The following is a 27,045-nucleotide window of genomic DNA, read 5'->3' as shown; positions in this document are numbered from 1 at the left end:
TACTAAAATCTATTATATTCTCCAAGTTAACAAAACAAACATCCATTTGGGAACTTTTAAAAATTTATTTCCGAAGGATGGTAAAACAATGAAAAAATATATATTATCTATTTTCAGGAAATAACAATATTGTAGGATCACTTCATAAATTTTCTTTATTACAAAAATCATAATTTAGAATAATCTACAACACCTAATAATGATCATGATTTAAAATTCTTTTTTTTATAATAAATTAATCGTTTTAATTCTTAGAGTTTAATTGTAAAACTAAAAGATTTTAAATTATTTCCCTGGAAAATTTAAAAAAGAAAAAGAAAAAAGAAAAGGATAAAAACAAAACTAATTTGCCGATGTAAAAATAACCCAAGGACCCTCGTGGCCTCGTTTCTCAAGTGAACCAAAGGGTCCATCGGCTCCATCCACTGGGCTAAACATGACATATAAAAGTCCAAACCAAGCCCATAAAAGGATTTGGCGGGAATTTCATTTGGTATTTTAAACAAATCACAAATACAAAACCGCGAGAAAAATCAGAAAAGTGACCCTAAAAAACCCTCCAAATTCCCAAACCAAAACCCTAGATCTGATTCATCTTCTTCACAGCCAAACATGGCGAAAGACGATGCTCAGCTAAAGACCGCAAAGCGGGCATACCGGAACGCCGCGGAGGAGGGCAACCGGCGGGAAGAGGCAAGGTGGGCGAACGTGGTAGGTGACATTCTGAAGAACAGAGGAGAGTACGTCGAGGCCCTGAAATGGCTCCGAATCGATTACGATGTCTCTGTCAAACACCTTCCGGAGAAGCACCTCCTTCCGACTTGTCAATCTCTAGGGGAAGTCCATCTCCGTCTCGAGCACTTTAAAGAGGCCCTGATTTGTCAGGTACTGTGTCTGATTGTCAAGTTTAGAAAAAGAAAATAAAATTGAAGTTCGAGTTGTGTTGATTTTTAGAGAGAAAATTGTAAAATTCATTTCTATTTGGACTCAAAACTCTGATATATTTTGTTTTACTGCATATTTTAGCAACCCAATAGAGAATTAGTTGGTTGTTTCACGTACCCATTTGAAGTTTCCTTTATTTAGTTAGTTTCTTTTGGTGTACATCAGTTGAACCTTGGAATGAAAATTGATAGATAGGCTTTTGAAACTTTTCTCCAGAACCCGAAAATGGGTATAATATGTACAGCTTATGTATGACTCTCATATTGTTAATATTAGCCTCATAAACATGACTAATAAAAGTGTGTGTGGAAAGTAAAAACCCCCATTTACAAGGTGGTCTTCTGAATATTCTTTGATCTTCCACTATGATATTGTTGTTTTGCCTTATTTAGATGATAAAATTACATTTTATTTGGTTGTAAACAATCTGGACTTGAAAAAACTGAGCCGTTGTGTGGTGACACACTTGCACACTTTTCCTTTCTTTCTTTTTTTGGCAAGCCCAATTTCTACTTTGGAGGAAAATTTCCAATGCTTGTTAGATTCATCTGTATGTTTCTTCTTGCAACAATTGTTCTTTAAAAAATGCTAAAGATTTTTTGGCTTGATTTAAATTCCTAGTACATACCACTTTCATCAAGTTTTCATTTTCTGCTTTTTAATTCTTAATTCTTTTCCTCAATGTTTTTATTCCAGAAAAAGCATTTAGAGCTTGCTGTGGACAGCGATGACCTTGTTGAGCAACAAAGAGCCAGCACCCAACTTGGTCGAACTTACCACGAAATGTTTCTAAGATCTGATGATGATCATTACTCAGTCCGAAATGCCAAAAAGTATTTCAAATCGGCCATGAAACTTGCTCAGGCTCTCAAAGAAAACCCACCATCTAATAGAACTTCTTTTCTCAAGGAATACATTGATGCCCATAATAACATTGGAATGCTTGAAATGGATCTTGATAACTTGGAAGCAGCTGAGCAAATTCTTACCAAAGGATTAGAGATTTGTGATGAAGAAGAGGTACTTGAAGATGATGATTCACGTAGCAGGCTTCATCACAACCTTGGAAATGTCTTCATGGAGCAGAGAAAGTGGGAAAAAGCTCTAGAGCACATTAAGAAGGACATCAAGATTTGTAAGAATATTGGCCATTGCCAAGGAGAGGCAAAGGGATACATCAACCTTGGTGAATTGCATTACAGGGTTCAGAAATATGATGAGGCCATTCGTTGCTATCACAAGGCACTTGATATGGCAAAATCAATGGAAGATGAGGATGCTTTGGCTACTCAAATTGAACAGAATATTGTAATTGTAAGAGAAGCAATCAAGGTATTGGATGATTTAAAGAAAGAAGAGCAGAATCTGAAGAAACTTGCAAGAAATATGGCCACGGCTAGAGGTACACCAGGTGAAAGGAAATGTCTGCTGCAGCAAAATGCATCTCTTGACTGTCTCATTGAGAAATCAGGCATGATCTTTGCATGGATAAAAGTATATTTTCTATGCCCTAACAATTTCTTTGCTTTTAATTTGCTCAATTGCTGAATTTCTTATCAATATAGAGAAAACTTCTTCAATATTTAGTACTTACTGAAAGAAAACTTCACGAGTCTTTAATTGAAAAGGTTTTTCTCTTGTTTGAGTGCATGGCATCAGATTTAGTTCATTGTTCAGTTTATGGTTCATCTGGATTGCAGAAAGGGTGGTAATCAGTAGAGACTAGAGTGCTGGCAATAGTTATTCAACTTCCACAATTTTGAGTAAATGAATCCCTCGAACATAGATTAGTCACTCTCATTTTACAAAGAAAAAAAAAAGATCTGTAAATTTCATATAACTAATTGACCAAAGCTCCTTACAGTTGTATAGCAGGCTTCTTTGTTCTCCATGTTTACCCATGTTCCGTCTATATTCTCCAACTCAAATTAACAATGCACCCCATTCACTTTCACTTACCTTTGTGTAGGAATGATTTACAGCTTCAGGAAAAAAAAAAAAAATGTCTGCTCTACACATAAACTTAATGTTTGTCCCAAGAAAATGCAAGTCTAATAACTTCTCAAAGAAAAATATAGAATGCGAAAGCTATATCAATAAGCTAATGGAAACCGTCTTAACTGCATAGAAATAGTTAGCTTCTAATTTTAAAGTCTTGACTCTTGATTTATTTATTTATTTTTGTTTGATAAACACAAACTTGCAAACGCATAGACACTCGTCCTTGATTGCAGTTAATATTTCAATATGTATTTTACACATTTGTTATTATTTTCAAATGTGAATGTTGTGAAACTTGTTTTCCTTATTATCTTTTTTCCTTTCTCTATGAAGAAAACTTGTGTTACATGGATCTAAGTGTGTTGAGGAGGGAAATCATGATCTCTACACAAAATCTTTGCATGGTTATGGTTAAGAAATTTAACTGCAAACCGTTAGATTGATTCTTTTATTCCCTCAGAATCACTCAGAGTGATGAACCTTTAGGAAAATGATTAGAACTGATGGTTGAAATAATTGAAGATGAATTGCTGAAAGCTGAACATCTTAAATGTTGGATTCTGATCTTTTTGTGATGTTCCATTGCAAAGAAGAAGAAGTGATTTTGATTTGATAATAATGGAAGGCTTCACAGAACAGGAGCCAGCCCTTTCACTGTTTATTGTAGCATTAGTTAAATATGCTATTATCTAGTAGCCTGTGGAGAATTTTGTTTCACTATTTTGAGATTGCTGCCAAGTTGGATTTGGCTATATGTGAAATTTTATTAACATGTATCAGTAGGAGAGATATACATGAATCAGTGGAGTGTTGGAGTCTTAAATATATCTAGGGAGGGAATTTTGCTCATTTGAAGAGTTAATCCATTGTAATATTTTTCTTGAAGTAAAATTGTTCATTACATTGTTCATATTGCGAATAAGAAGTATTGTATTTTATGCGGCTAGTGTAGTTACTTTGGCAGCCACTTTATGCAAATGATGCCAAAGGTTAGGTTTGTAGCCAGTGTACCCCTCCCAGCTTCCTCGATTAATATGACCACAGTGGGTAATTAAGCTTTAGTGCTTGTTAAATTGGCACTTGAAAGTGAGTGAAAAACCGACGTCATTTCTGACACAATGTTTATATGAATTTCTAGTAATAAAGGGAGAAATAAATCCCTTATTTATTAGAATTTCTATAAATTCTATCTTGATTAGTCCCTTTTTCACATTTAATACTTGGGGGCAGTAAATCCTATGTTTTCTAAAAGCAGCTCCTTTCCCCATGGTATAAATGAAGAAAATTTGTAATTTTATCAATCCAACCATGCCCCATGCCCTAAGGGACATCCAACATATGCACATAAGTCTAGATAACATATTTGATATTTCTACAGCCTACAAAGATAAATAAGGAAATACCATAGTTACTTTGTCTGATACATTTATGAGGCATTTGACAGTCATTAGTGACATGGATCAGTGTTGCTTTTCTCCCCCTCTCTCATGGTTTAAAGTTGCATCATTTCATATTTTGAAAATTTTCAGCACCATGAATTTGCCAAAAGGAAGAAGAGAATAGCGAGTGAACTTTGTGATAAAGAAAAACTGAGTGATTCATATCTAGTCATTGGAGAATCGTATCAAAAGCTCAGGAAATTCAACAAAGCCCTTAAATGGTACACAAAATGTTGGGAAACCTACAAATCGATCGGCAACTTGGAGGTAAGTCCAATCTGCATCCTATTATCTACTAAGATATTGTATACTATATTACTTTGCTTTAAATGGAAAAGGTAATATAAATCTAAAATTTGATATATTTATGAAAATCAGGTCTGCTGATGGCCTTGCAATCAGACTACTCACTTAGTTTAAACTGCTTGAAACTCCAAGATGACATTGCTAAAAAATGTTCCTTTTACACCTTAATTATGCATTGCTGGCTTGTCCATGATATCTATACTTTATTTTTTATTTATTAATTTATTTTTGTTCTCGATGATTTCTTATTTGAAACGGTAGTGATTTCAGGGGCAAGCATTAGTGAAGATTAACATTGGAGATGTTTTGGATTCTGGTGGTAACTGGACTGGGGCTTTAGAGGCATTTCAAGAGGGTTACAGGCAATATCTCTTTCCTTGGAAATTTGTACTCTTTCTTATCGGTGTTGCTCATGTGAAATTTAGAAAATATTTGAGTCATTTTGGAAGGAGGAATGCCTTTTATGTGCCACTAGAGTTCAGTATGAAATGTATTTGGTGATCTTTTTTTCATGGGGTTATCTTGATGTTACTGCTGTGGCATCAGCTGCATCAGACATCAAAGGGAAACTTTAATGGTGCTAGGGATGTATAAATATTCTCAATCATTTTGTACTATCCTCTCTCCCTCTGCCTGTCTCCCTCTCTCTGTTCTTTTTCCCTACGAAGAGCCTTAAAAATAGTGCAATTAGCATGTTCTAATTTTATTTTTTCGATTCAATTATGAACCCTGAGATTCTATCTTGAACAAAGTCACTTCTAGTATTTCATAGGAAATTGTAAACAGCCCTAAGGTAATGTCGAATGCCATGTTGGTCATTGCAAGGACTGCTTAAAGAGTAAAAGATAAAAAAAATAAAAAAGAATAATAAATAAACCAAAGAGCTCCTTGCAAAATGTTACTGACATAAGTTGTAGAAATTATTCGAGTGGTGACTAGAAGCTCCTTTGTCTGAATCATTTGTGCTGCACAATGCTCCATTGTTAACAAATAATTGCTAACTCTATGTCATGTTGATCTGTGCCGATGTTATTCTGTGTTGCAGGATTGCTGTTAAAGCGAACGTCCCTTCTGTACAGCTATCTGCGCTAGAGAATATGCACTACAGCAATATGATAAGATTTGAAAATGTTGAAGAGGCCAGGTAAATTTGATTATTGGAGGTGCTTTCCCTTTGGGCAGGTTTTTAGAATTAAGTCACCCAGATGATGGTTTCTCCTTTACATGTCGGACTCTGTTCACTATAGAAGTGGTTTAAATTCAAGGAGAATTTTTTCCCAACTTTTGAAGTATGCATTCTATTGTTGGTGAAATAATGTAGGAGGTTGCAATTGTTGATAGACAAATTGAAGCAGTCAAAGTCTAGAGAGCTTGAAGTACAAACTATGGCCGGAGATTGCTGCTCTGAAACAAATACTGAAGGGGATGATCAATCATCAAATAGTATTTCAGAAGTGAGCTGTTCGTCAATGAAAAGTAAATCTAATTCTACCAAAGCAAAATCCGGCACGAGTTTAGAAGAATTTAAGGATGATGCACCTTTGATATCACTTCTTCGTTCTCATAGAAATTCATCCAAAATTAAAACTTCTCAAGTAGAAAGACCCATTGCGTATGGCCATCCTACAGAGGCTTCATCCAAAAGCATGTCCATTTCTTTTGGTAGTCAGCAAACAGTTGGTCGTAAACGTGTCCGTGTAATCCTTTCAGATGATGAAGGTGAAATACAAGATGAGGCAGAGGGTTTGATAGGAAGGCTTCCTAAATGTCCAGCAGAAGATGTTGCCACTTCTGATGAACGTGAGCCTTAACATTAAGTATTTAAGCATAGCGCTTGTTTAATTTGCAAAGCTGTGCACTGAGATAGTTCTTTGCTTGATTGCAGTTAAGAGTAGAAATGATCTGTCTGGCACTGCTCGTGCAATCAAGGTATAAAATATTTGGACTAATCTCCAATTGCGTTGTTATTGTGGTGTGGTTGGTGGCTAAGTGCTTGATTTTTTGGTTTGGCAGGATGTCTCATCAGTGGCCTCTAAATGTGCCATCAGTGCTTCCACTCCAGTTAATCTTGAAGAAAGCACTTGTTCCTACAAATCCAGTAGTCCTAAAGTTGCTGGTCAAAATGTCAAGGATGTCAAATCTTCAAGCACCAATGAAATTGTCGATACTTCCAATTTTCACTTAAACAATTCTATTGGTGGAAATGATGCCTCTGAAAACCTGGTATATAAGTACACATATGGTAGTCTAGTTTTCAAGGTTTGGGTGATGAATGTGTTAATTAATTAAGATTATTTACAACCAAATAATTACTGTTGTAATCATTACTATTAATTAAATTATAAATATTCTTAAGCTGCTTTGATTGGCCACCAAACAGTATCAATAAGGGTCATTTGCCATCACTTCAATCGATGGTTTTGATGCACTTCAGGCTTGATTTTGATTTAAAGAACTGCACTGAGTTAGTTACATCATGTTTTGAGGGCGAATGCCGCAGACCAACATATGTTCTGCTTGTCATGATTTGTAACATATTGATAGCATTGCTTATGCATGATTCTCTTATCATTGGCACTGTTTGTGATTCATATACTGTTCTTATGTTACATTATGTTGTTATTATTAATATTTTTTATCATTATTTTCTTCTTCATATTTGGTAACCATTATGTTACATTATTTTTTATCATTATGTTACATTATGTTGTCATTATTAATATTTTTTTTATCATTATTTTCTTCATATTTGGTAACCATTCGTATTTGTGATCATTGCAGCAACATATAAAATTCCAAATTGATGGAGATCTTATACAAGTGAAGCTTGCCTCGTGTATGGCTGGTGATAAACTGAGTATAGAATGCTTGAAGGTTGAAGTGGCATGCATATACTATTTACAATTGCCTATAGAGAAGAGATCAAGGGGTGCGAACTAATTTTCAGGTTTTGAGGTTTTTATGTTTCTGTTTGCTAGCTTTTAAAAATCTTTGCATTTTCTATGAGATTAGCAAATTGGAGATTCACATAGTTAAAATTTTATTAGCTGACTATCTTTTTAGACAAAATTAGCTTCATTCATTAAGATTTTGAGCAATGCCTTAAACAGTAAGGGTTTTGATTCACTGCTACAAGTATGGTGCTGCCATAATGATTCAGTCAGAGACATGCTAATACCAACAGCCAAGGAAAAGGCTGTTATTAGAGATGAAAGCTTGGCCTGTTTGAGAGAAAATATCTTACATGCTTATTATTAGAGATGAAAGCTTGGCCTTCAAAGTCACTTTGTGCAAATAATGTCATAAGTGAGATTTGTACTCAATCCGCCCTTCCTAACCCCCTCGATTAACTGGTACAACATTGGATAATGGCCTTGGTTATCATTGGACTTTAACCAACAAGCATCTACGGCAATAGGCAGGAATATATATTAAAAATGTGTGTATGTGTCATGTGATACTTTCCGAATATTCATCCTTTATGGATACTTCAAAATGACAATGCACCCAAATCGAATATAATCTGTTACATACACAATATTTCAAATCAGGGGACAAATAGTTCTTCCTTTGTCCCAAAATTCTCGTCACTTTTCGGAATTCCAACTTTTTAAGGGACATGCTTTAGTTGTACCTTTCCGGGATTCCAATTTTTTAAGGGAACATGCATGAAATTCCAAAACTACCCATTTGACGCTTAAACTTTCACTTTGTTAAAGTGGGAAAGTTTTCAAAATTTAGGGAAATTTTGAGAATGACACAATCTTTCGACAATGACTTTTCAACTGGGAAATGAATTATGGGACAACAAAAAATGGAAAAATGGATGCGATTGTGGGACGGAGAGAGTATTAAACACCGTGTCTATTTAATGTATCCCCATTTCCTTGGATTTGGATTCAGTTACTGGTTGAGGCCTTCTCTTTTGGTTTGGTTTACAGTAGTAGTTGCTGAAGGATGTATAGTCTCGCTATGATTATTTGGCACAAAAATGCTCCGTCTGACAGCCATGATGCTTGATGTCAAATTAAGATAATTTTGGTGTGGAGATGACTAAGATGGCTATCTTAGCCACAAACAGTTAGCCGCCATAAATGCCATGCTTAACTTGCATTCATAGGCAAATCTACCAGTTTTGCTATCCAGTCAGTAGATACAGCAAATTTGTTATAGAAATGTGGCTAATGCAATTTTTTTCTCCTTATATCCCTATGGTATGCTGCTGTTGTTTCTTTCCAGAACAATAACTTGGCTGTTTGAACTTTGAATGTTTCATCAGCTTTATAACGTTGTTGCACAGTCATTTCTTTCACTACTTGTATATACTCTTGGAAAGCACTGGTGGTTTCTGACATGCATTGACTCGTCTCATTAGGCTTGTTGCCCATCATTGGACACTTGAAATGTGGTGACAGAGCTCTTGACTCCCTGGGAGCAGTTGATACTCTTAAGGATCACTTACGGGAAAAAGGCTGGATTGAAGTTTCTATAGATGGTGTGTACTCTTTACTGCTTCATTTTAAATGAACTCATTAACCCCCCCCCCCCCCCCCCCTTCTCTCTCTCTCAAATCTTCTTGATTACTTCTTGAAGAATAACAATGTGGTGCCTCATCCCAACTATATCAGCCTTAGAACATGCTTCTTAGTACATTAGAAGCTCAGTATTCTGTCTAATGCAGCAGCCTAGTGATAACTTTTGACAGTCAAAGTTTATGCTAGAGGATGTGAATCCATCAACCCCCCTAGATGGGTCGGGAACCAAATCACATTATTATCTTCAGGGGAGTATTACTATAGAAGAAAAGTTTCCAGTTCTGTACTATTCAGTATTCACAAAGCAGCAATGATACACCAACTTATTGAATCTGTGGCCTTGTTTAAAGCATTTTTTAAACAGATTTTTTCCAGCATCTTTGGCAGATGCTGGTTTTCTTTTTGATTAATAGAGTGAAAGTATTATTCAAGATAAGGAGAAGTCCCTTTTTGTTGTGGTTTGAGAAGGATTAGCGTATTCTTCTTGTCTAGTGGCTTAAAGTTGTTAGCATCAATTAAGCTGAAGATTTGTTTAAAAAATTGTATTTGCAGTTCTTTATTCACTGGTGTTGATTAATTACAATAATAAGTCAAGCCGCTTGCTCCAGGGAACTAATTTTCTGAAAGCCTTTAAGAAGATATTAGATAGCAGGAAACCCATTTTATTTGAGCCCATAGACTTGAATTGATGTTCCAAGCTGTTGAGTAGTCTGCTTAAATTATAGAGCATACTGAAGATCTCTAGACTGCATATGTACCTTATATAGGAGCAAGAACCTGCAGGCTCAGTATGATAGTTTGGCTTTAGTTTTTCTTCATTTTGATTTTTTCTTATAAGTTTCTTCCTTCTGATGATGCATTCAATCTTTCTGGTTATCTTTTCAGGATGGGTGCAAAAGCCTTTGATGAAATTGTATATTGACTGCTGTAAGGAATTATTTGAGTCACCGGACCTGAAATTGCTTAAAAAGTTGTACAATTTAGAGGTAAGAATGGAAGATTTGCGGGTGTCTAGTGTTGCAGATACTTCTGTTATCTATTTTTTGACCTTTTTCAGGCAGGGTTGTCAGAGTTTATACAACCTCTGACAAATAGATATAATCTTATACGGGAGTTAAGATGTTTTATTTACTTGTCTTTTATTAATTATTTACCAGGTTTCAGAAGATGAAGTTGTTGTGTCTGAGTGTGAATTGCAAGATATATCAGTAACACCACTATTGAATGCGTTGCATGCTCACAAGACAGTCGCCCTATTAGACATTTCTCACAATTTGTTAGGTATTGATATCAGATTTCTGGCTCATATTTATTTTGATTCTCTTGCGTTGGCTCTGGATAAAAAAGACAACCCAATTATTCTATTTTACATCCAGCAGTAGAATGCTTAGTAATTCACGGGTCGCCGTTTTCAATTAAATTTCAGTTATCTTATTAGCTTCCTTTAGTATTCTTGCATTTCTCTAAAACGCTGAGTTGTGCCGCAATTTATTTAAGCTGCATTAATTATCCACTTGTTCACTATCTCCCAGGAAATAGAACCATGGAGAAACTTAAACAAGTTTTTACATCTTCGTGTCAAAGATATGGTGGTTTGGCTTTGGATTTGCACTGCAACCGCTTTGGTCCAACTGCTTTATTCCAGGTTTGTAACACTTTTCACTTTCGTATGCTCAGAACATCTTGTTTGAACCTGTTTACATATATATTTGGAGAAACAAAGAACAACAAAATCTTTGAGCCCATTTGGCGTATGATAGAAAACTTCTTTCCAATAAAAATGTCCATCTCATTTAGGAACTGATCCATCTTTATAAATATACAAACATGTATATATGTCGGCATTTTTATGATTCTAGCAGAAGGTTCACCACTTGGATGTGACCGCGTTATAGTCCTCCTTGGGTGAGGTGCAGACAGACTGGAATACAAGTCCATTACAATACTTGGATATATCTAGATACAGGCAATACTATCTCATGAGTCGGAATTATTTAAATTTAAACCTGTGTTAGCATGCTAAATCAACTCCTATAAACTAATGCTTAGGGGAGGGCACAGAATTTTCTTATTCTTGCATTACAGTTAAATTTATTTTCACAATCGCAACAACTTGACATTGTTTTCAATCCGCTTCATTTATTTATTTTCCTGCCTTCCTTATTAACAGATTTGTGAATGCCCTGTGCTATTTGCTCGATTGGAAGTGCTCAATATCTCTGGGAACCGTTTGACTGATGCATGTGGATCTTACCTTTCAACTATTCTCGAAAATTGCAGAGGCAAACTCCTTTTCCTGCTTCTACATTTGAAATTTTGTCAGTTTCAGTATCCCTGCAAAAATATGATTTATAATAAAACAATTGAACTCAATTCCCCCCTTCATTTGATGCATTGTGTATCTAATATTGATTTAGTTTCATGTTACTAGTTGAGCTTAATTATTTTTGCTCATGGACCTTGCCAGATATCTATTTATTTCTTCTGCTTACTGCTGCTCTTTGTTTTGTAGCCCTTTATAGCTTAAATATAGAGCGCTGTTCTGTCACCTCAAGAACAATTCATAAGATTGCCGATGCACTGAATTCCGAATCTGTACTTGCACAAATTTGTCTAGGTATACTCGGTAAATAAATTGACGATAGAGACTATTCCTTATTTGTTATCTGACAGTTTCTTGCCCTTTTCAACAGGATATAACCACCCTATATCTGGAAATGCCATAATAAATCTATTAGCCAAGCTCACCGGTTTAAAGAGGTCAACAGCGATTTTAAATTTTATTTGTGCTTTTCCTTATGTTTGTTTAACAAGATGCTTTCATTGGATAGACATAAAGTTTTTAAGTTTTGGTTGTGTATAGATTTTCAGAACTAAATCTGAATGGTTTAAAGCTAAGCAAGCCTGCAGTCGATAGCCTTTGCCAACTTGCAAGAACCTCATGCCTGTCAGGATTGATGCTTGTGGATACCAGCATTGGAACCGTATGTGGTTGTTTTAAGACCTATATCATCTCATTCACTAGTGTTGTGCTAGCCTCTTTTTATTTATTTATTTTTTTAACCTTCCTATTTCAACTGTAATGTTTTTGTCAGGATGGAGCATTAAAATTAACCGACTCATTGTTCAGTGGGAATCAGGAATTGGTGAAACTTGACCTGTCATATTGTGGACTAACATCAGAATACATTGGCAGACTCAATGCTGAAATTTCGTTGATTGGTGGTATTCTTGAATTGAACCTTGGAGGAAATCCCCTGACGGAAGAGGTTTGTTTGTCTTAATTAATTGGACAGATATGGTACTTAAGATATTTGCCTATTCATACATTCATTACATATGTTCTTCTGGTTGTTCTCTTTGTCAAGTAATTTTTTTATGGTGCCCGATTGCAAAGTGAATAATGTAATTCTTGATTTACAGTTTATCGTGAGCGAACTCTCACCGTGAGCTTGTGACCTCAATCATTAGGCAGAGGCTGTGAGGATGAGCCTCTTGATCCAATGGTGGTGTAAGCTCACAGGGAGAGTGCATAGCTTTTTAACCTTCTCGATATATGCCCCTTTAGTTGCTATACTCTCTAATAATCAAACGAGTTCTTATTTGTTCAACTCATGAAGGTGCTGCTTATGGCGGTCAAGTTTCATTCATCATTAATATTCGTTGTTTGTTTAATATTCATCTTGATTATATAAAGAGTTCTCGTTCTGAGATCTAACTAACTAGGTTCTTCTGTGATACTCAAATTATTATTATTTTTATTTTTATTTTTATTTTTGCTTAATAAAGCTGACTTGGCATGAACACAGGGTGGCATTGCATTGGCATCACTACTCATGAATCCCCAGTGTTGTTTAAAAGTTTTGGTACTAAGCAAGTGCTGCCTTGGACTTGTCGGAGTTCTTCGTATACTTCAAGCATTATCAGATAATAGCACTCTAGAAGAGCTCTATCTTGCCGGAAATACCAAACCGGACAAAGATCCTACTTCACAATATGACTTAACAGCTAAACAGAGCTTAAACTCCCTGGTGACAAAACAACATTCTTCTGAAACTTCATTAATGATATCTGTATCTGAGGAAGTTGAGGCTGCCCAACAAGGAATATGTGCTGTAAACACAGAATGCAATGAACTAGAAGTTGCTGACAGTGAAGACGAGCCAATGGGAGAGCCTGCCTTAGCCGGTTTTGATGATGGCTGCACAAGCTCATGTCAAAGGAGTCCTTCAAATTTGGAGTTCCAATTTATTCAAGAGCTTTCATCTGCCATTAGCATGGCGACGCAGTTACAAATGCTGGACCTCAGTGACAACGGTTTCTCGACACAAATCGCAGAAAAATTATCTACTGCTTGGTCATCAAGTTCAAGAGACGGTATAGCTCAGGTGCACATTCATGAGCAGACAATCCACTTGTCAGTGCAGGGAAACAAGTGCTGTGGAGTGAAACCCTGCTGCCGAAGGAATTGAGCTTGTAATTATTTGAATTTTTCATTTTTGTTTCTCATGAATTACTATGAACAAACAATTTTGTAGCAAATGACCATGCTCTGTGATTGCAACTACTGGTGTTATACTAATGTGGGTGCTTTAGGGTAAAAGTCTGGTTGGGGTATGGACTTTTATTTTTGTAAATACCATTATTACCTGCTTGTAATGTTTTAACAATAATGTAATCAGTGCTAGACAAAATTTTGCTTTAGTTTGTGATTAGCATTACGTGTGTATGATTTATAGATGGAGCATGGTTGGTCGCATTAGTCAATTCGTAATATTTTTTCAAGGGTCCGATATCGTTACACATTTCCATGAACTGGTTAGTTCAGTCAGTTTTTACTGATATTCGTTTTGGTCTGTTACTCCGCGACTTCGAACTTCGAACGATATCGTGACCGATATCACGAATGCAAACTATGAGATTGAGTAATTTATAATTCAAGGGTTATATAGAAAAATGTAGCTAATAATTTGAAAGAAATTTGTAAATTTTAAAAGCTTTTAAAATATGAGATTTTGAACTATATCGAGTAAGAAAAACATGTTGAACAAAAATCGTTCCCCAGCTAATTCAAACTTAAAGAATTTTGTAATTACTTAGGGTTTATTAATTTGATGAAATCATCAAAATAAATCCGAGTGGTTTAAACTGTAAAAGAAATTTGCTGCTACTATTTATTAGAAAGGATACAAGTTTTTGACAGAGTGAGTGATCTGAGGATTTGGAGCCTTTTATTCCCCAAACCTAAAGACACACAAATAAAGACACACGGTGCTGTCAGCTCATTCGTATGATATAGGACTGTTGACCTAAGGAACCATCAAGGGACATGTTTCCTATTGTTAGATGTCATGACACACACAAAAATACATACATACACACACATACATACATATACACACACACATACATACATATACACACACACACACATACATACATATACACACACACACACACACACATATATATATTTATATATATATCCCATAGCAAACATGTGAAAATTCACTATTGCTTTTTGTATAAGGTACATAGGGCATTGATGTAGAGAAAAAGAACCTTTACATTACAAGTAAAAAAGTATTGTAATCAACCTAAAAAAAAAAAATTTGTAGATTAAGAATTGAATACACGCCTGTAAAAACAATTATACTCCTCCACCTTCTAAGTAATGATATATAATTATTTGATACATTTAAAAAAATCATATGACCCTTCATTCATTAGTGCCATTTTAATAAGTAGGTAGTTGATATGAGCAATGGATTAACAAAGTTAGTGGGATTGAGTATTTCACTATCCCCTGAATTTACGGCTAATACATGAAAGGTATGTTTTAACATTATCGTAGCACATGAACCCAATTATTATTCGCATTATAAAAACAATGAATATCTTCTTCATTAGTGTTATTCTATGATTGAAAAATAAAAATTAATAAATAAATAAAAGGTCCATTTTTATTGAATGGATGACACTACATTACTGCCATTTCATGGGTAGATGCTTAATTGTCACGCTGTCGAAGTTAATGACTCATCCTCCATAAAATATATTATTTCACTATTCTTTAAAGTTATCTAATGAGATTGATAGTAAGTGTTCTTCTCCAAAATAAATTATATTGGCCTTCTTTTTAAAGTTTGAGAAAATTACAAATTAATAGACCGTTTAATGTTTGTTACTTTGATAAAATTTGGTACATGTGTTCAATGATGTCTTTAAAAATTTCTTTCAGACATACCTATAAACCAAATTTTATAAAATAATTATTTTACCCTTCTCTTGTATGAAATAACAATAATAGTATTATGTATTACAATGTAATATATTGTTATAATATAATGACCGTTTTTGGCTTTTTATACTCTGTATCACCGTCACTAACAAATAAATTTAGGAAATGTCAAAGTAATAAACACTAAGTATCACCGTCACTACCAAATAAATTTAGAAAATATCAAAATAATAAACACTAAATGATTTACCGTGTATAATTTACCTAAATTTCAAAGAATATCAATATAATTTACCTTATATGCTATGGTATTTGGGCCGGAGTTTTCAACCAATAACCAAAGTCCAGCACAATGTATTTGTAGTAGGACCCACTAGGATGCATTGTGGTCCGGCTAAGTCTTCAGCTCAAAAGTCATTATTCTTTTATTATATAAATTGGCTTTTTTCTTAACTCCCTTTTCAAATAATAATTTTCAATCTTAAAACCAGCCTTCAAAAGATTGAACCAAACACAAAAATTATTTGTTGTGAAGAGGAGAAAAAACCAAAGGAGAAAAAAAAAAAAAAAAAAAAAAAAAAAGTGTAACCACGAGGAGGGTTTTAGGGTATCAAAATATTACATGATTAAAGAAACATTATTTCTTGGGCTTATCTGATCCACATTCGCTGTCCATGAGACAAATGTTGAGCCCAGCATCCCTAGTGCATTGTAATCATTGTATTTCAAAATCTTTATCTGATTGATTCTTTGTTATATAACTTTTTAGGTTTATAATGGGGAACAAATTGAGTATGTATTGTAGCGTCTTCTTTTTCACCTATTTTATTTATTTATTTATTTTTACTTTAGTAATGGTTAATAGTTGGCGAAGGAGTAAGAATCGAACTCAGGATTTACAGGGTCGGGGCACTTTATCACTCGGACAATAATTGTCACACCTGATATTATAATGTCTTCAATCAATAAACTACTTAACAAAATTTCAATCTAGAACCCTTTTCAATTTTATTTAAACCAGATTGAATGAAGAAATTAAGATTCTCACATGATTTTCAAAATTAATTTTATATTGACTTTTTGTTTGTATTATTATTATATTATTGAGAAAATTAATAATAATATTATTATTATTAATTTCTTCGTTCTCCACCGACAACCAAACAACCCCTCTACATTTCAAACAAACAATTTTTAATGCAGAGCACCCTAAATTTCAAAGGACGGTTCCTATACATCCATATTCAATTTGCATGGAGACTTTTTGCCCCCTGAATTTGACTAAAACACATTAAATTATGTTCTCCTCTCCAAGCTAACAAGAAATCCCTTTTTAATATTGACTTTTCTTACCAAACTAATATCAATACACAAGATAGGTCAAGTTCATATTGATATCATAGTGTCATAATCTTCCCAAATGAAGGAAACTGGCAAAAAAAAATGAAATTATTTCAAGGGATTTTTTTTTATAAAAAAAAATATCACATGTATCACAATTAAGTTCATTTAATATTAGGAAAACAGTGTAAAGACATAGATACCCTCATCTTTGTTGAAATGTCATTTTCAATTGCTTTGAAGTTGCCCTAAAATTTAACTTTTTAAAGAAAATTTCTCTTCATAGCCAACCTTGGATTCCTTCCTCATCTCTGAGCCTAAAGAAAAGGGTGGCTCCATATTTAATAATTGCTCCGAGGCTCTTTGCAGATGTTACCACATCATTATATGTTTGGATGAATGGAAAATCTTTTTTTTTTATTTATTTTAAGGGCGGTGATATTCTGATCGAAAACTTAAAACGAAATAAGAAGTGGAACGCTTTATTTATAATTAGCCTTTCTTGTAAACATGCTTGCACACACAAAATATATATATATATGTGCCACGTCACCTGATTTGTAGAAATCTCATTCTTATAATATTATTATTTTTCAGATTAGGTAAACACTCACACTCATCACAAATTTCAATATGGTATTCGACCTAATTATACTAATTGAACTAATGGCCCAATTCTTCTTAGTAGTTATAAGATTGAAAGAAACTTTTGATTTGAAAGCCATGATATTTCATTTTCGTCTATATACTCCCATGCGATTCTATGTACTTATTTTTCTACATTAAAATTATAATTTAATGTTGACTTTCTAAATCGTGTGATGGTGTAACAAACTCGTATCAAATGTTAAGGTCAACAATTAATAAAGAAAAAGTACTAATATAAAAATAATGATATTAATATTAATTAATAGACCATGGCCGGCGGCCCATAACCATCTTCCCTTGTATATAGCGAGAGTCATGGTGATGAAAACGGGATTACCAACATATTAATCTATTAAATATAAATTTATAATATTGGACAATTCTTCAATACAAAAGGGGGAAAAAAGTACATCTATTTCTGTTTCTGATTAAAAAAAACGTCCTTTCTTCTTCTTTTAATAATTGATAACAAAATAATAATAATAATAAATCCTTATAACCATGGACTTGGGTAAATCGTATGATTGTACATTGTGAGTATCAAATCAAGCAAATACCAACTCAACACATGAATTGAAATCATCTCGCCAGAAATTAATGACAAGGCACAGTTGATTGATGGAAATTATCACCGCATGGTAACATCATTGGATTACCGAAAGAATGGTAAATATATATATATATATATATATATCATGATCAATCCACATTCAAATCAAATGATTTTATCTTCCCATCAAAAGGATTGTTTTATAATGATATAAACACATACATAACATACACATACATGTGTATGTGTGTGTGGATATAGATATATATATATATTTCAAAACAGGAGTTGCAAACTTGCAATACACAAATGTAACTTTTGCATGTATAAATTATCTTCTTTACATATATACAAGTATTACACCAAATTAACAATAAAAAAGACCACTAAATAGAAGTAAAAGCAGCCAATTCAAGCTTAACATTTGATTCATGCACATCCAAAATAATTTGGATTAAAACCAGTGCTACTCCATCAGTACTATATATGGAGGTTAAAAGCAACACATACCTATAGGCTATATCATAAACCTAACACAAACTTTGTCATCAAACCCCAAAAAAATTGATCGAAGAAGTCCATTTACACTAGCCAATTACAACCCTTTGTTTGTGTACGTATAATAACAAGTAAAAAGGACTCACATATATGTATATGCATACATATGTCACCTTCTTCTGTGTTCAAAAAAATTTATCAACTTCAAGGAGAAGTTGAGCTTTGTAAGCCCAAGCTGTTGTGTTTCCGCGAAGGACCGGAGGCCGGTATCGGTATCCTTCTGGGCTTGGACTCCCTGAAGAGGCCGCCTGATGAATTCTCAGACCACTTTGGTTTGAATTTGAATACTTGGGTGGCGGTTCTTGAGCCATGACACTGACCAACAATAAACATGAACACCAAAACCAACCACACAAGTTGAATTACAGGTCTTTCACACCGACCCATTCTGCAAAAAACTATTGTAGAGAGAGAGAGAGAGAGAGTTGGTGCAGCAGTTGGTTTTGTTAATCTGTTTTTGAGGGGTTTGCTGAGAAAAGTGGAGTTGAGAAGGAAGCATGGGCAATTGAATTCAGAATTATGAGTATTAGATTGAGCAGTTGGGAGTGTGACTGTGTGAGATAGTGTGTGCTTGTGTGTGTGTGAGAGATAGAGAGAGAGAGAGAGAGAGAGAGAGGGAGAGTGCTTAAAGAATTGAAATGCTTCTACAAGTAGAAGAAGCAAAAAGTTGAAAAGGTTGAGAAGTCTTTGTTTGAATGGGTCATATAGAATGGCAAGTCATATGGATTAATAGAATGATATGACAGAGGGAAAAGTGATGGGAGGAAAAGTAAAGGCGTTTCTCTCCTCTCTCTTGTCAATTGCCAAGAAGAGAAATAAAATGAAGGGTGAAAAGAAAAGAAAAAAAAAAGTTATTTGATTGTGTCATCTCTCATGGTTAGGTGAGTTTTTTGGTCCCACTTCATATTCATAGCCAACTAAGGGTGGGTTTGGGACCGTTCTTTTGGACCGCCATAACCCCAAAAACTTGTTCCCTTCTACAGTTTTTTTTTTTTTTTTTTTCTTGGTATGTGTAGTGTGTGAATCTATTGGTCTGGGTAAAAAAACACATTCCCCTTGTACAGTTCTTTTATTTTCTTGGTATGTGTGGTGTTTGAAAGTTTGAATCTATTGGGGTAAAAAATACATCCCAATTTTAGGGTAAAACAAAGCCTGACATTTGTGGGGTTCAACTTATGAATGATAGAACACTAAGGATAATTTAGCAAGCTCCAGTAAAATTCAGGGTTTTTTTGGTTTGTCAATTAAAAAATTTAAATTTGTTTTTAAATAATTATAAAAAAATAATTATATGAAAACATGTATTCTTTTAACTGATTTTTTTTTAATAAAGTTCTTAAAAATTGTCTACACGCAGAGTTTCTGTTAAATTTTTATAACTCTGCAGTGTTTGGATAAAGTGTAAGTGTTATCTATTAGAATTAAAATTAAAAAAAGAGGTTACCTTTTCTTATGACCAATCGCATGACCTACCCTATATTTTGATTTTGCTTGTATACATGTCTCTCCATGTTTCTCTCTCTTGTGAAAAGAAGATAGTAGCAGCTATACTGACACTGTGGAAGGTGATGGGGATGATGATTCAGTATAGTACGGATACTGACTATGTAAAACAAAAGGACGAGATTTGTTCACTTACTGTTCCTTCGTGCAGGAATTAATGATGGATTGTCCTATACATTGTATACATGTTTATGTGCGTGTGTCTATATATAGATATATATATATATAGAGGGATAAATTGCCCTATCTTTTTCGTAGAATTAGGCGATTTATTTATTTATTATTATTATTATTTTTTTTTTTTTACGAATCGGTTGCTCAAAATTTATAAAATTATAAATTTGTTCCACCTTGTATAAAATACAATAAAATATATTATTATAATATAAAAATATTACTCCTTGAGTCCTAAAATAAATGTTCAATTTTATCTTTTGTTGTCTCATTTCAAAATTCAAAATATTACTCTATTTTTTTATAATATTACCGATTTAACCTTCTTATATTAACGTATAAAAAGTAAATCATTACATCTCTGCAAAGTCACGATAGATAAATTTTGTAATTCATTCACTACTAATATAATAAGAAAATATTAAAATTTATTCTCTAAAAAAGTTAAATTTTTTAAAAAATTTATTTATTTTAAAAATAAGTAAAGAAGAAAAAAATTTACAATATCTTAAAATTTCTTAATCGTTAAATTATTTGTCAAATGAATTTCATCGTGACATTCAACGACCAAAAATCTCGTATACTGTTGCTCAAGGTGAGGGGCTCATTAATGTTCAAGGGTAATGGTCAGGTCTGATAGTCCAAGGACCCCACAATTATGGGGATAGGGGAGAGAGAGCCTCATTGTGCATGGTCTTGTCCATTGTCCAAGTAGACCACTTTTTCTAATAAAAGATGACACAGAATTTTTTTCATCTACAACACCAAGAATGCTATTTTTGTAGCCATGCTCAACCATTCTTAAATTTGAGTGGTTAATGTAAACTCAGTTAGGCTTGCTACGGAATTCGTTAGTGCGGGCTTACAAGGCCCAATTATGGCCCAATAGACCCGGCCCGCAAGAACTTAAATTTTAAAAAATCACAAATATACAACAAGAGTTTATTTGAAATTAAGTGGAGTTTCTATTATGTATCATTACAGTATTTTCATGATGAATATAATGTTCAATAGGTTCTCTTTCCAGTTCATATAGATCATGTAATAAAATGAAATTAAGTGGAGTTTTAATGGTGCATCATTACATTGTTTTCATGATGAAAATTAATTTTTCAATAGGTTATTTTTTCCCTCACATAAATTATTTCCATAATAAATACAGTTTTCGAATAGATTCTCTTTCCCTTCGTATAGATCACGTAATAAAATAATATTAAGTGGAATAATTTGTATAGTGCATCATTACATTCTTTTCATTATGAGTATAATTTTCCAATAGGTTCTCTTTCCCCTTCGCATCGTATGGATCATATAATAAAATGATATTAAGTGGAGTTTGTTTTGTGCATCATTACATTATTGTCATTATGAATATAAATTTATGTTCTCTTTTCCCTTCATACATAGATCGTGTAATAAAATGAAATTAAATAGAATTATATGGTGCATCATTACATTAATTCGATGAGGTTTTCTTTCTCCTCCATATAGATCATGTAATTATAATTATTCTTACTTTAATTCTTATGAATAGAATTGATTACATAAATCCTGTTTTTCATTCTATTCTATACAAGCCACATCTCCTATGATATTTAGGTTTTTAAAATCATTTATAATGATTTCATCTCATATTAATTTCAAATGCTTTCTGCGCCTCCTACCCTTTACGCAAATTAACTTTTTTTTCGTATTGCCGATGCACTTATAAATATTTTGTATGTGTGTCCCTACCACCTAATCTTATCACTAGTAGGTTTCATACCTTTTTTTTTTTTTTCCTTCCCCTATTTTAATTTGTATCCCACTTTTAACTAATAACTCTTACTTCGGTGACATAAATTCATTTTTGTTACCTGAAATAGATCATGTGATAAAATGAAATTAAGTAAAGTTCGTATTGTGCATTATTAAATTATTTACATGGTTAGAATCTAATTTATTTATATTTATTTTTTTTTTGCAAAAAAATCTAATTTATTAATAAATTCTCTTTCATCATCCCCACACCCAACCACCCACAAAAGTGGTATAACAATTTCTAATTTCTTAGTCTTCAATTCAGAGTTGTTGCCTCTAATCTACTGCATTACACTTTTTGTTGAATTGAACTCTCTCTCTCTCTCTCTCACACACACACAATGCGTGTGATGGATTGGTGAGGGTGGGATTTGGTAAAGTCAACTGCAGTTAGCCTAGTTAGGTCCCTGTCCTTGAAAACTTGTTGCGTGACAATGTCAAGGTACCTAAACATCAATTTTACATGCAATTCATATTTTCGGCGCCTTTTCGTTATATCAATGTAAACACTCAATATGTATGTATATATATACATATTCATAATGGATAAGCAAAATATTAATAGATTTTTAGCCTGACTTTTTTATATGCATATCCATAATTGCATTCATTTTTTAGAATTTTTTTTTATAACTTAACCAGACTAACCAAATATCTAATTGATTTTTAGCCTGACATTTTTTTTAAAAATTTAAGCACAAAAAAATTGAAATTGGTTGGATTTGGATTGAGGAAGTTGGACTAGGACCAATTTCAAAGGCCTTTTAATACTAATGCACAATTAGAAAAGACACATATATCTTACCTTTGTTCCAAAAATATTATTTTGGATTTCGAATCTAAAATATATTTTAAATGAATTTGCATTTCGATTTTTCAAACTAACTAAATCACAACCATTAAATAAATTGCACATGCGTGTTCCTGTGATTTAGTCAATTTACGAAATCTGAACAGTATTACTCAATAAAATCTCATGTGGTTGGGCTGATTAGGGTGAGGATGATTGTTCATAATAATACTGTTTGGATAGTAGAGATATTATGATCTGAACAGGGATAAGATTGCTCCTACGTGGATTTTACTGTGTGGATCCATCTGAAAAGAAAATTGAAGTAGTGAATGTTGGTAACACACTGTACGTTAAAATATGACATATCAACAACCAAGTGTGTGAATGACTAATCATCCGTTTACAGAGAGACTTTGGGAGCACATTTGTGTCATTTAGAATCTTTAGATCATCAAAAGCAAGCACTACTTTTAAAAAAAAAAAAGAGAATATATGATGTTTTCAACTAATAAAGGCCAAAAGTTTTGTAAGAAGGAAGGGATGAGAAGAAGAAAAATAAATTAAAAAATGATAAATCAAATCAGTGGTGGTTTGTCTTGGTATCAAATGATGTAATCGACTGATCGATCACCCATTTGAACCCTCACCGGACCCACACACCTTACAGCAACTTCGCATTTCTGCTTGGCCTCCATATGATCACCACCTCCTTTTTGAAGTGCATCTTCCACCACAACAGAAGTTGCACACAGTAGAACACACTTCACACATTAATGACCCTTTTTTCTTTTTCTTTTCTCCAAAAAGTTGCTTTCACTAGTATTATTATTATTATAAAATATTTTTTATTTTTTATTTTCTAAAAGTTTAAGTAAACACAGACCAATTATATATTTGCAATACAATTCATCTCTATTCTATAATAAACGTTCCTCCTTTAGTTCATCACTCAGAAACTCAAGTTGTTTTATTATCAAATTTTATTTCTTGCTAGAGAGAAAGAAATTTGTTTGGCCACCTATGATGGGATGAATATAATTGTTATTCTTTTTTTTTTTCCAATTTATAATTGCCTATTTTACACCTAAATTATGACTATGATCAGCAGACTTGGAGTGTTTCTTGCTGATGCCCAAAGGATTTAAACTCATATATATTAAAAATTCTAAAAAAATTATTACCTCTCAAAGATTTCCGGACTTATTTTGTCTTTATTATTGTCATTATCTTGTGCACTCCACTAAGCTCAAATATATTTAAAACCCTAAGCCCAACGTATTTGAATTTTTTAGAATAATTAGAAATTCATACTTAATGTGCAATATGGTCTAGTCAATTACAGTATTCAATGATGTTTTCATATGACACATATATGCCTTGAGGAACGTATTTGAATTTTTTGCATGATGCAACTATAACTATACATGATTTTTTATTTTGTAAAGCATAAAAAATACCCTTAAAAGTTTTTATTTTGTTCTAATAACACCCTTATCTATAGTTTATTTTGTATATATAAAAACATTAAACTCGAAAAAATATAACAAAAAAGGACTTAATGTCTATAATAGATAGGAAAATGACTTTTGGGAAGTCACTGTAAAATCACTTCCCACAATGATCCTTCGTTAATTTTTTACTTTTTTTTTTTTTTCAATTACATAAGGGCCGTTTAATCTTTTCATCCCTCCACTGACAACAAGTTCTTTTTGATAATTGAAACTACCATGCCATTTTACTATTTTAGGGGGTTATATATGCTCTATACTATACTCTATAGGGGTGTTTTGACAATATATAGAGGGTTATATATGCTCTGTACTATATAGGGTTATATATGCTCTGTACTATGACTTCTCGCAAGCCATTTTCTTATTTTAGGGACTTTTGTTAAAATGTTTTTACAAATATAGTAGCAATATAAAATATTAAAAAGTGAAAGGACTAAAACTAAAGACAAGTGGTGGTCCAGTTACCAGTTGTGTCCACCGAATATTTTTGCAAACTCATTGACCAAAGACCAAACTGAAAAGAATAAAAAAATTTCACAAATGTGTCTCCTTTGCTGACATCACCGATCCCCTTTGACTCTCCCTCTCCTCTCCATAAACCATCCTCTCGCTGTCCCATCCCACCTCCACCTTCAGCTTCAACCCTCACTCTCTCTCTCTCTCTCTCTAAAACTATTCTCTTTCTCTCTCTATATCGCTCCGTCCGCAATCTCTCTCTCTAAAAATGTTGAGAGATGACCTGTACATCACTGTCCCGAGCTTCTTCAGGTGCCCGATTTCTCTCGACGTGATGAAATCCCCGGTGAGTCTCTGTACCGGTGTCACATACGACCGGTCGAGCATCCAACGGTGGCTCGACGGCGGCAACAACACGTGTCCGGCCACGATGCAGGTTCTCAAAACCACCGACTTCGTCCCTAACCACACCCTCCAACGTCTCATTCAGATCTGGTCCAACTCGATTCCGACCAGGTCCGAGTCAGACTCGCTCCCTTCACTCACCCAAGACCAAGCTCGAGATCTCATCAAACAAATACACAACCATCAGAACCAAAATGAATATATATCCAAACTCACCTCCTTCGCCGCCGTCTCCGACGAGAACCGCCGCTTTCTGGCGGCGAACGACGGCTTCGTGCACCTCCTCATCGAAATTCTCTGCGGCAGTGTGCCTAAACACGTCAAGTTCGCTGAAGAAGCAGTTAGAATTCTTGACATTATCATAGACAAATACAAAGATAGAGAAAAATTAACGAAGTTGATGATTAGTAAAGACTGTATGAGTTCAATGCTGGTTTTACTGCAAAGAGGAAGCCTGAGCTCGAGAATTGCGACGGCTAGGGTTTTGGAGGCCATTTCGACCGACGCAGATTCCAAGTTATACATCGCCGAACACAACGATGTTCTCTCGGAATTAATCACTCTAGCGAGTTCCGAGTCAGATCCGGAAGCTATCGACGCCGGTTTGTCTACCTTGATCTGTGTATCTTCGCCGAAACGGATCAGAATCAGAATCGTCCGGCTCGGAGCTGTGAAGAGATTCGGAAAATTGTTATCGGAATCGAACCTGAGCGTTTCGGCCATCGAAAAGATTCTGAAGATTCTTGAAATTTTGTCGTCGAGTAGAGAAGGGAGAGCGGAGATGTGCGAGGACGAGACGTGCGTTCCGGCTATTGCGAAGAAGGTGTTGAAGGTGTCGAGTGGTGCGACGGAGCACGCGGTGACGATACTGTGGGGTTTGTGTTGCCTGTTTCGCGATCGGAAGGCGTTGGAGGCGGTGGCGAAGAGCGGTGGCCCGACGAAGATACTGTTGCTGATGCAGAGTGAGTGCTCGCCGGCGGTCCGGCATTTGGCCGGAGATTTGTTGAAGATGTTTAGGGTGAACTCCAAGTGTTGTGTCTCATCAAGTTATGATACCAAGACAACTCATATTATGCCTTTCTGATGATCACTGTAAATTGTATCACCAATTTTTTCAACAGATATAAGAGAGAAATTCATTTGATTTTCTTTATATCGTGTACCAAATTTTAATGTTATACAAATGCTACAAATTACTATACTCTGTATTATTTATTTTCTACAAATTACTATACCCAATATTTTTTAGTCCAAAACAAAGACTCAAAATGTGCTATTAATTATATATATATATCCTAAAAAAAAATCCACATCTACAATGCCAAGAAAATATTGGTATCGAGACTATAGTACAGAAGTACATTACATAATCTTTCTTACTCTCACGTTTCGAGTGTTTTTTTGTTCTGCGCGTATTCTAACTTAAATTTTTACTATTTATGAATTAATTTTGTCACTCTCGCGCGTTCAGGCTCTCAAATTTTGTTATTGTTTCCGTTTTATGTGCCTTAATAAAAATTAAAAAAAAAATTATTTCTTTTTATCCAGGGAAATGAGGAGTTTTTATTTATTGGAGTATTACAAAGGAAATTTTTTCCTTCAATTCTTCTGATTCAATTCAACCATTTCAAGTAATGTTATGCATTTAATTTGATTGTTAAATTGTGGAAATTCAAGTTCAAAGTCAACAGAATAAGAAAGATATCCATAAAATGACAGACACACACACATATATATATATGTAATGTATATATTCAGTGATGAGGTACTTCATTGAAAAGTAAAATATTTTGGAATTTAAAGATAATGAGAGAAATGATGAATAGCAGTAGCATGAAT

The 27,045-nt window shown here is 33.9% G+C and overlaps 2 protein-coding genes across 2 annotated transcripts; both read left to right on the top strand.

Moving 5' to 3' along the window:
- The first annotated feature begins 159 nt into the window (after window positions 1–159).
- Window positions 160–13,930, top strand: LOC132286548 (protein TONSOKU). Its single transcript, XM_059788897.1, has 19 exons — window positions 160–885; window positions 1,642–2,439; window positions 4,476–4,652; window positions 4,962–5,053; window positions 5,737–5,835; window positions 6,013–6,491; window positions 6,577–6,620; window positions 6,705–6,941; window positions 7,473–7,620; window positions 9,067–9,186; window positions 10,112–10,212; window positions 10,384–10,507; window positions 10,759–10,871; window positions 11,397–11,508; window positions 11,739–11,843; window positions 11,920–11,986; window positions 12,090–12,210; window positions 12,322–12,495; window positions 13,036–13,930. The coding sequence occupies exons 1-19, from the start codon at window positions 613–615 to the stop codon at window positions 13,696–13,698; spliced, it is 4,047 nt and encodes a 1,348-aa protein (XP_059644880.1). The 5' UTR covers window positions 160–612; the 3' UTR covers window positions 13,699–13,930.
- Window positions 13,931–24,898: 10,968 nt separating this feature from the next.
- On the top strand, window positions 24,899–26,359 carry LOC132285940 (U-box domain-containing protein 27-like). Its single transcript, XM_059788178.1, has one exon. It carries the CDS (start codon window positions 25,070–25,072, stop codon window positions 26,288–26,290), a length of 1,221 nt encoding a protein of 406 aa, XP_059644161.1. The 5' UTR covers window positions 24,899–25,069; the 3' UTR covers window positions 26,291–26,359.
- The last annotated feature ends 686 nt before the right edge of the window (window positions 26,360–27,045 follow it).

Source organism: Cornus florida, unplaced genomic scaffold (assembly GCF_030987335.1).
Source record: "Cornus florida cultivar Cherokee Brave unplaced genomic scaffold, ASM3098733v1 CherokeeBrave_3.0.0_Hap2_Chr11, whole genome shotgun sequence".
Lineage (NCBI taxonomy): Eukaryota > Viridiplantae > Streptophyta > Magnoliopsida > Cornales > Cornaceae > Cornus > Cornus florida.
Note: the sequence above shows the minus strand (reverse complement) of the source record. Positions and strands in the feature narration are given on the sequence as shown.

Bases quoted from the DNA above. Each gene is read 5' to 3' on its own strand.
- LOC132285940 (XM_059788178.1), top strand. From the start codon at position 25,070: ATGTTGAGAGATGACCTGTACATCACTGTCCCGAGCTTCTTCAGGTGC.
- LOC132286548 (XM_059788897.1), top strand. From the start codon at position 613: ATGGCGAAAGACGATGCTCAGCTAAAGACCGCAAAGCGGGCATACCGG. The intron at 886-1,641 runs GTACTGTGTCTG...TTTTTATTCCAG, and splicing joins AAGAGGCCCTGATTTGTCAG to AAAAAGCATTTAGAGCTTGC. The intron at 12,211-12,321 runs GTATGTGGTTGT...TGTTTTTGTCAG, and splicing joins TGGATACCAGCATTGGAACC to GATGGAGCATTAAAATTAAC.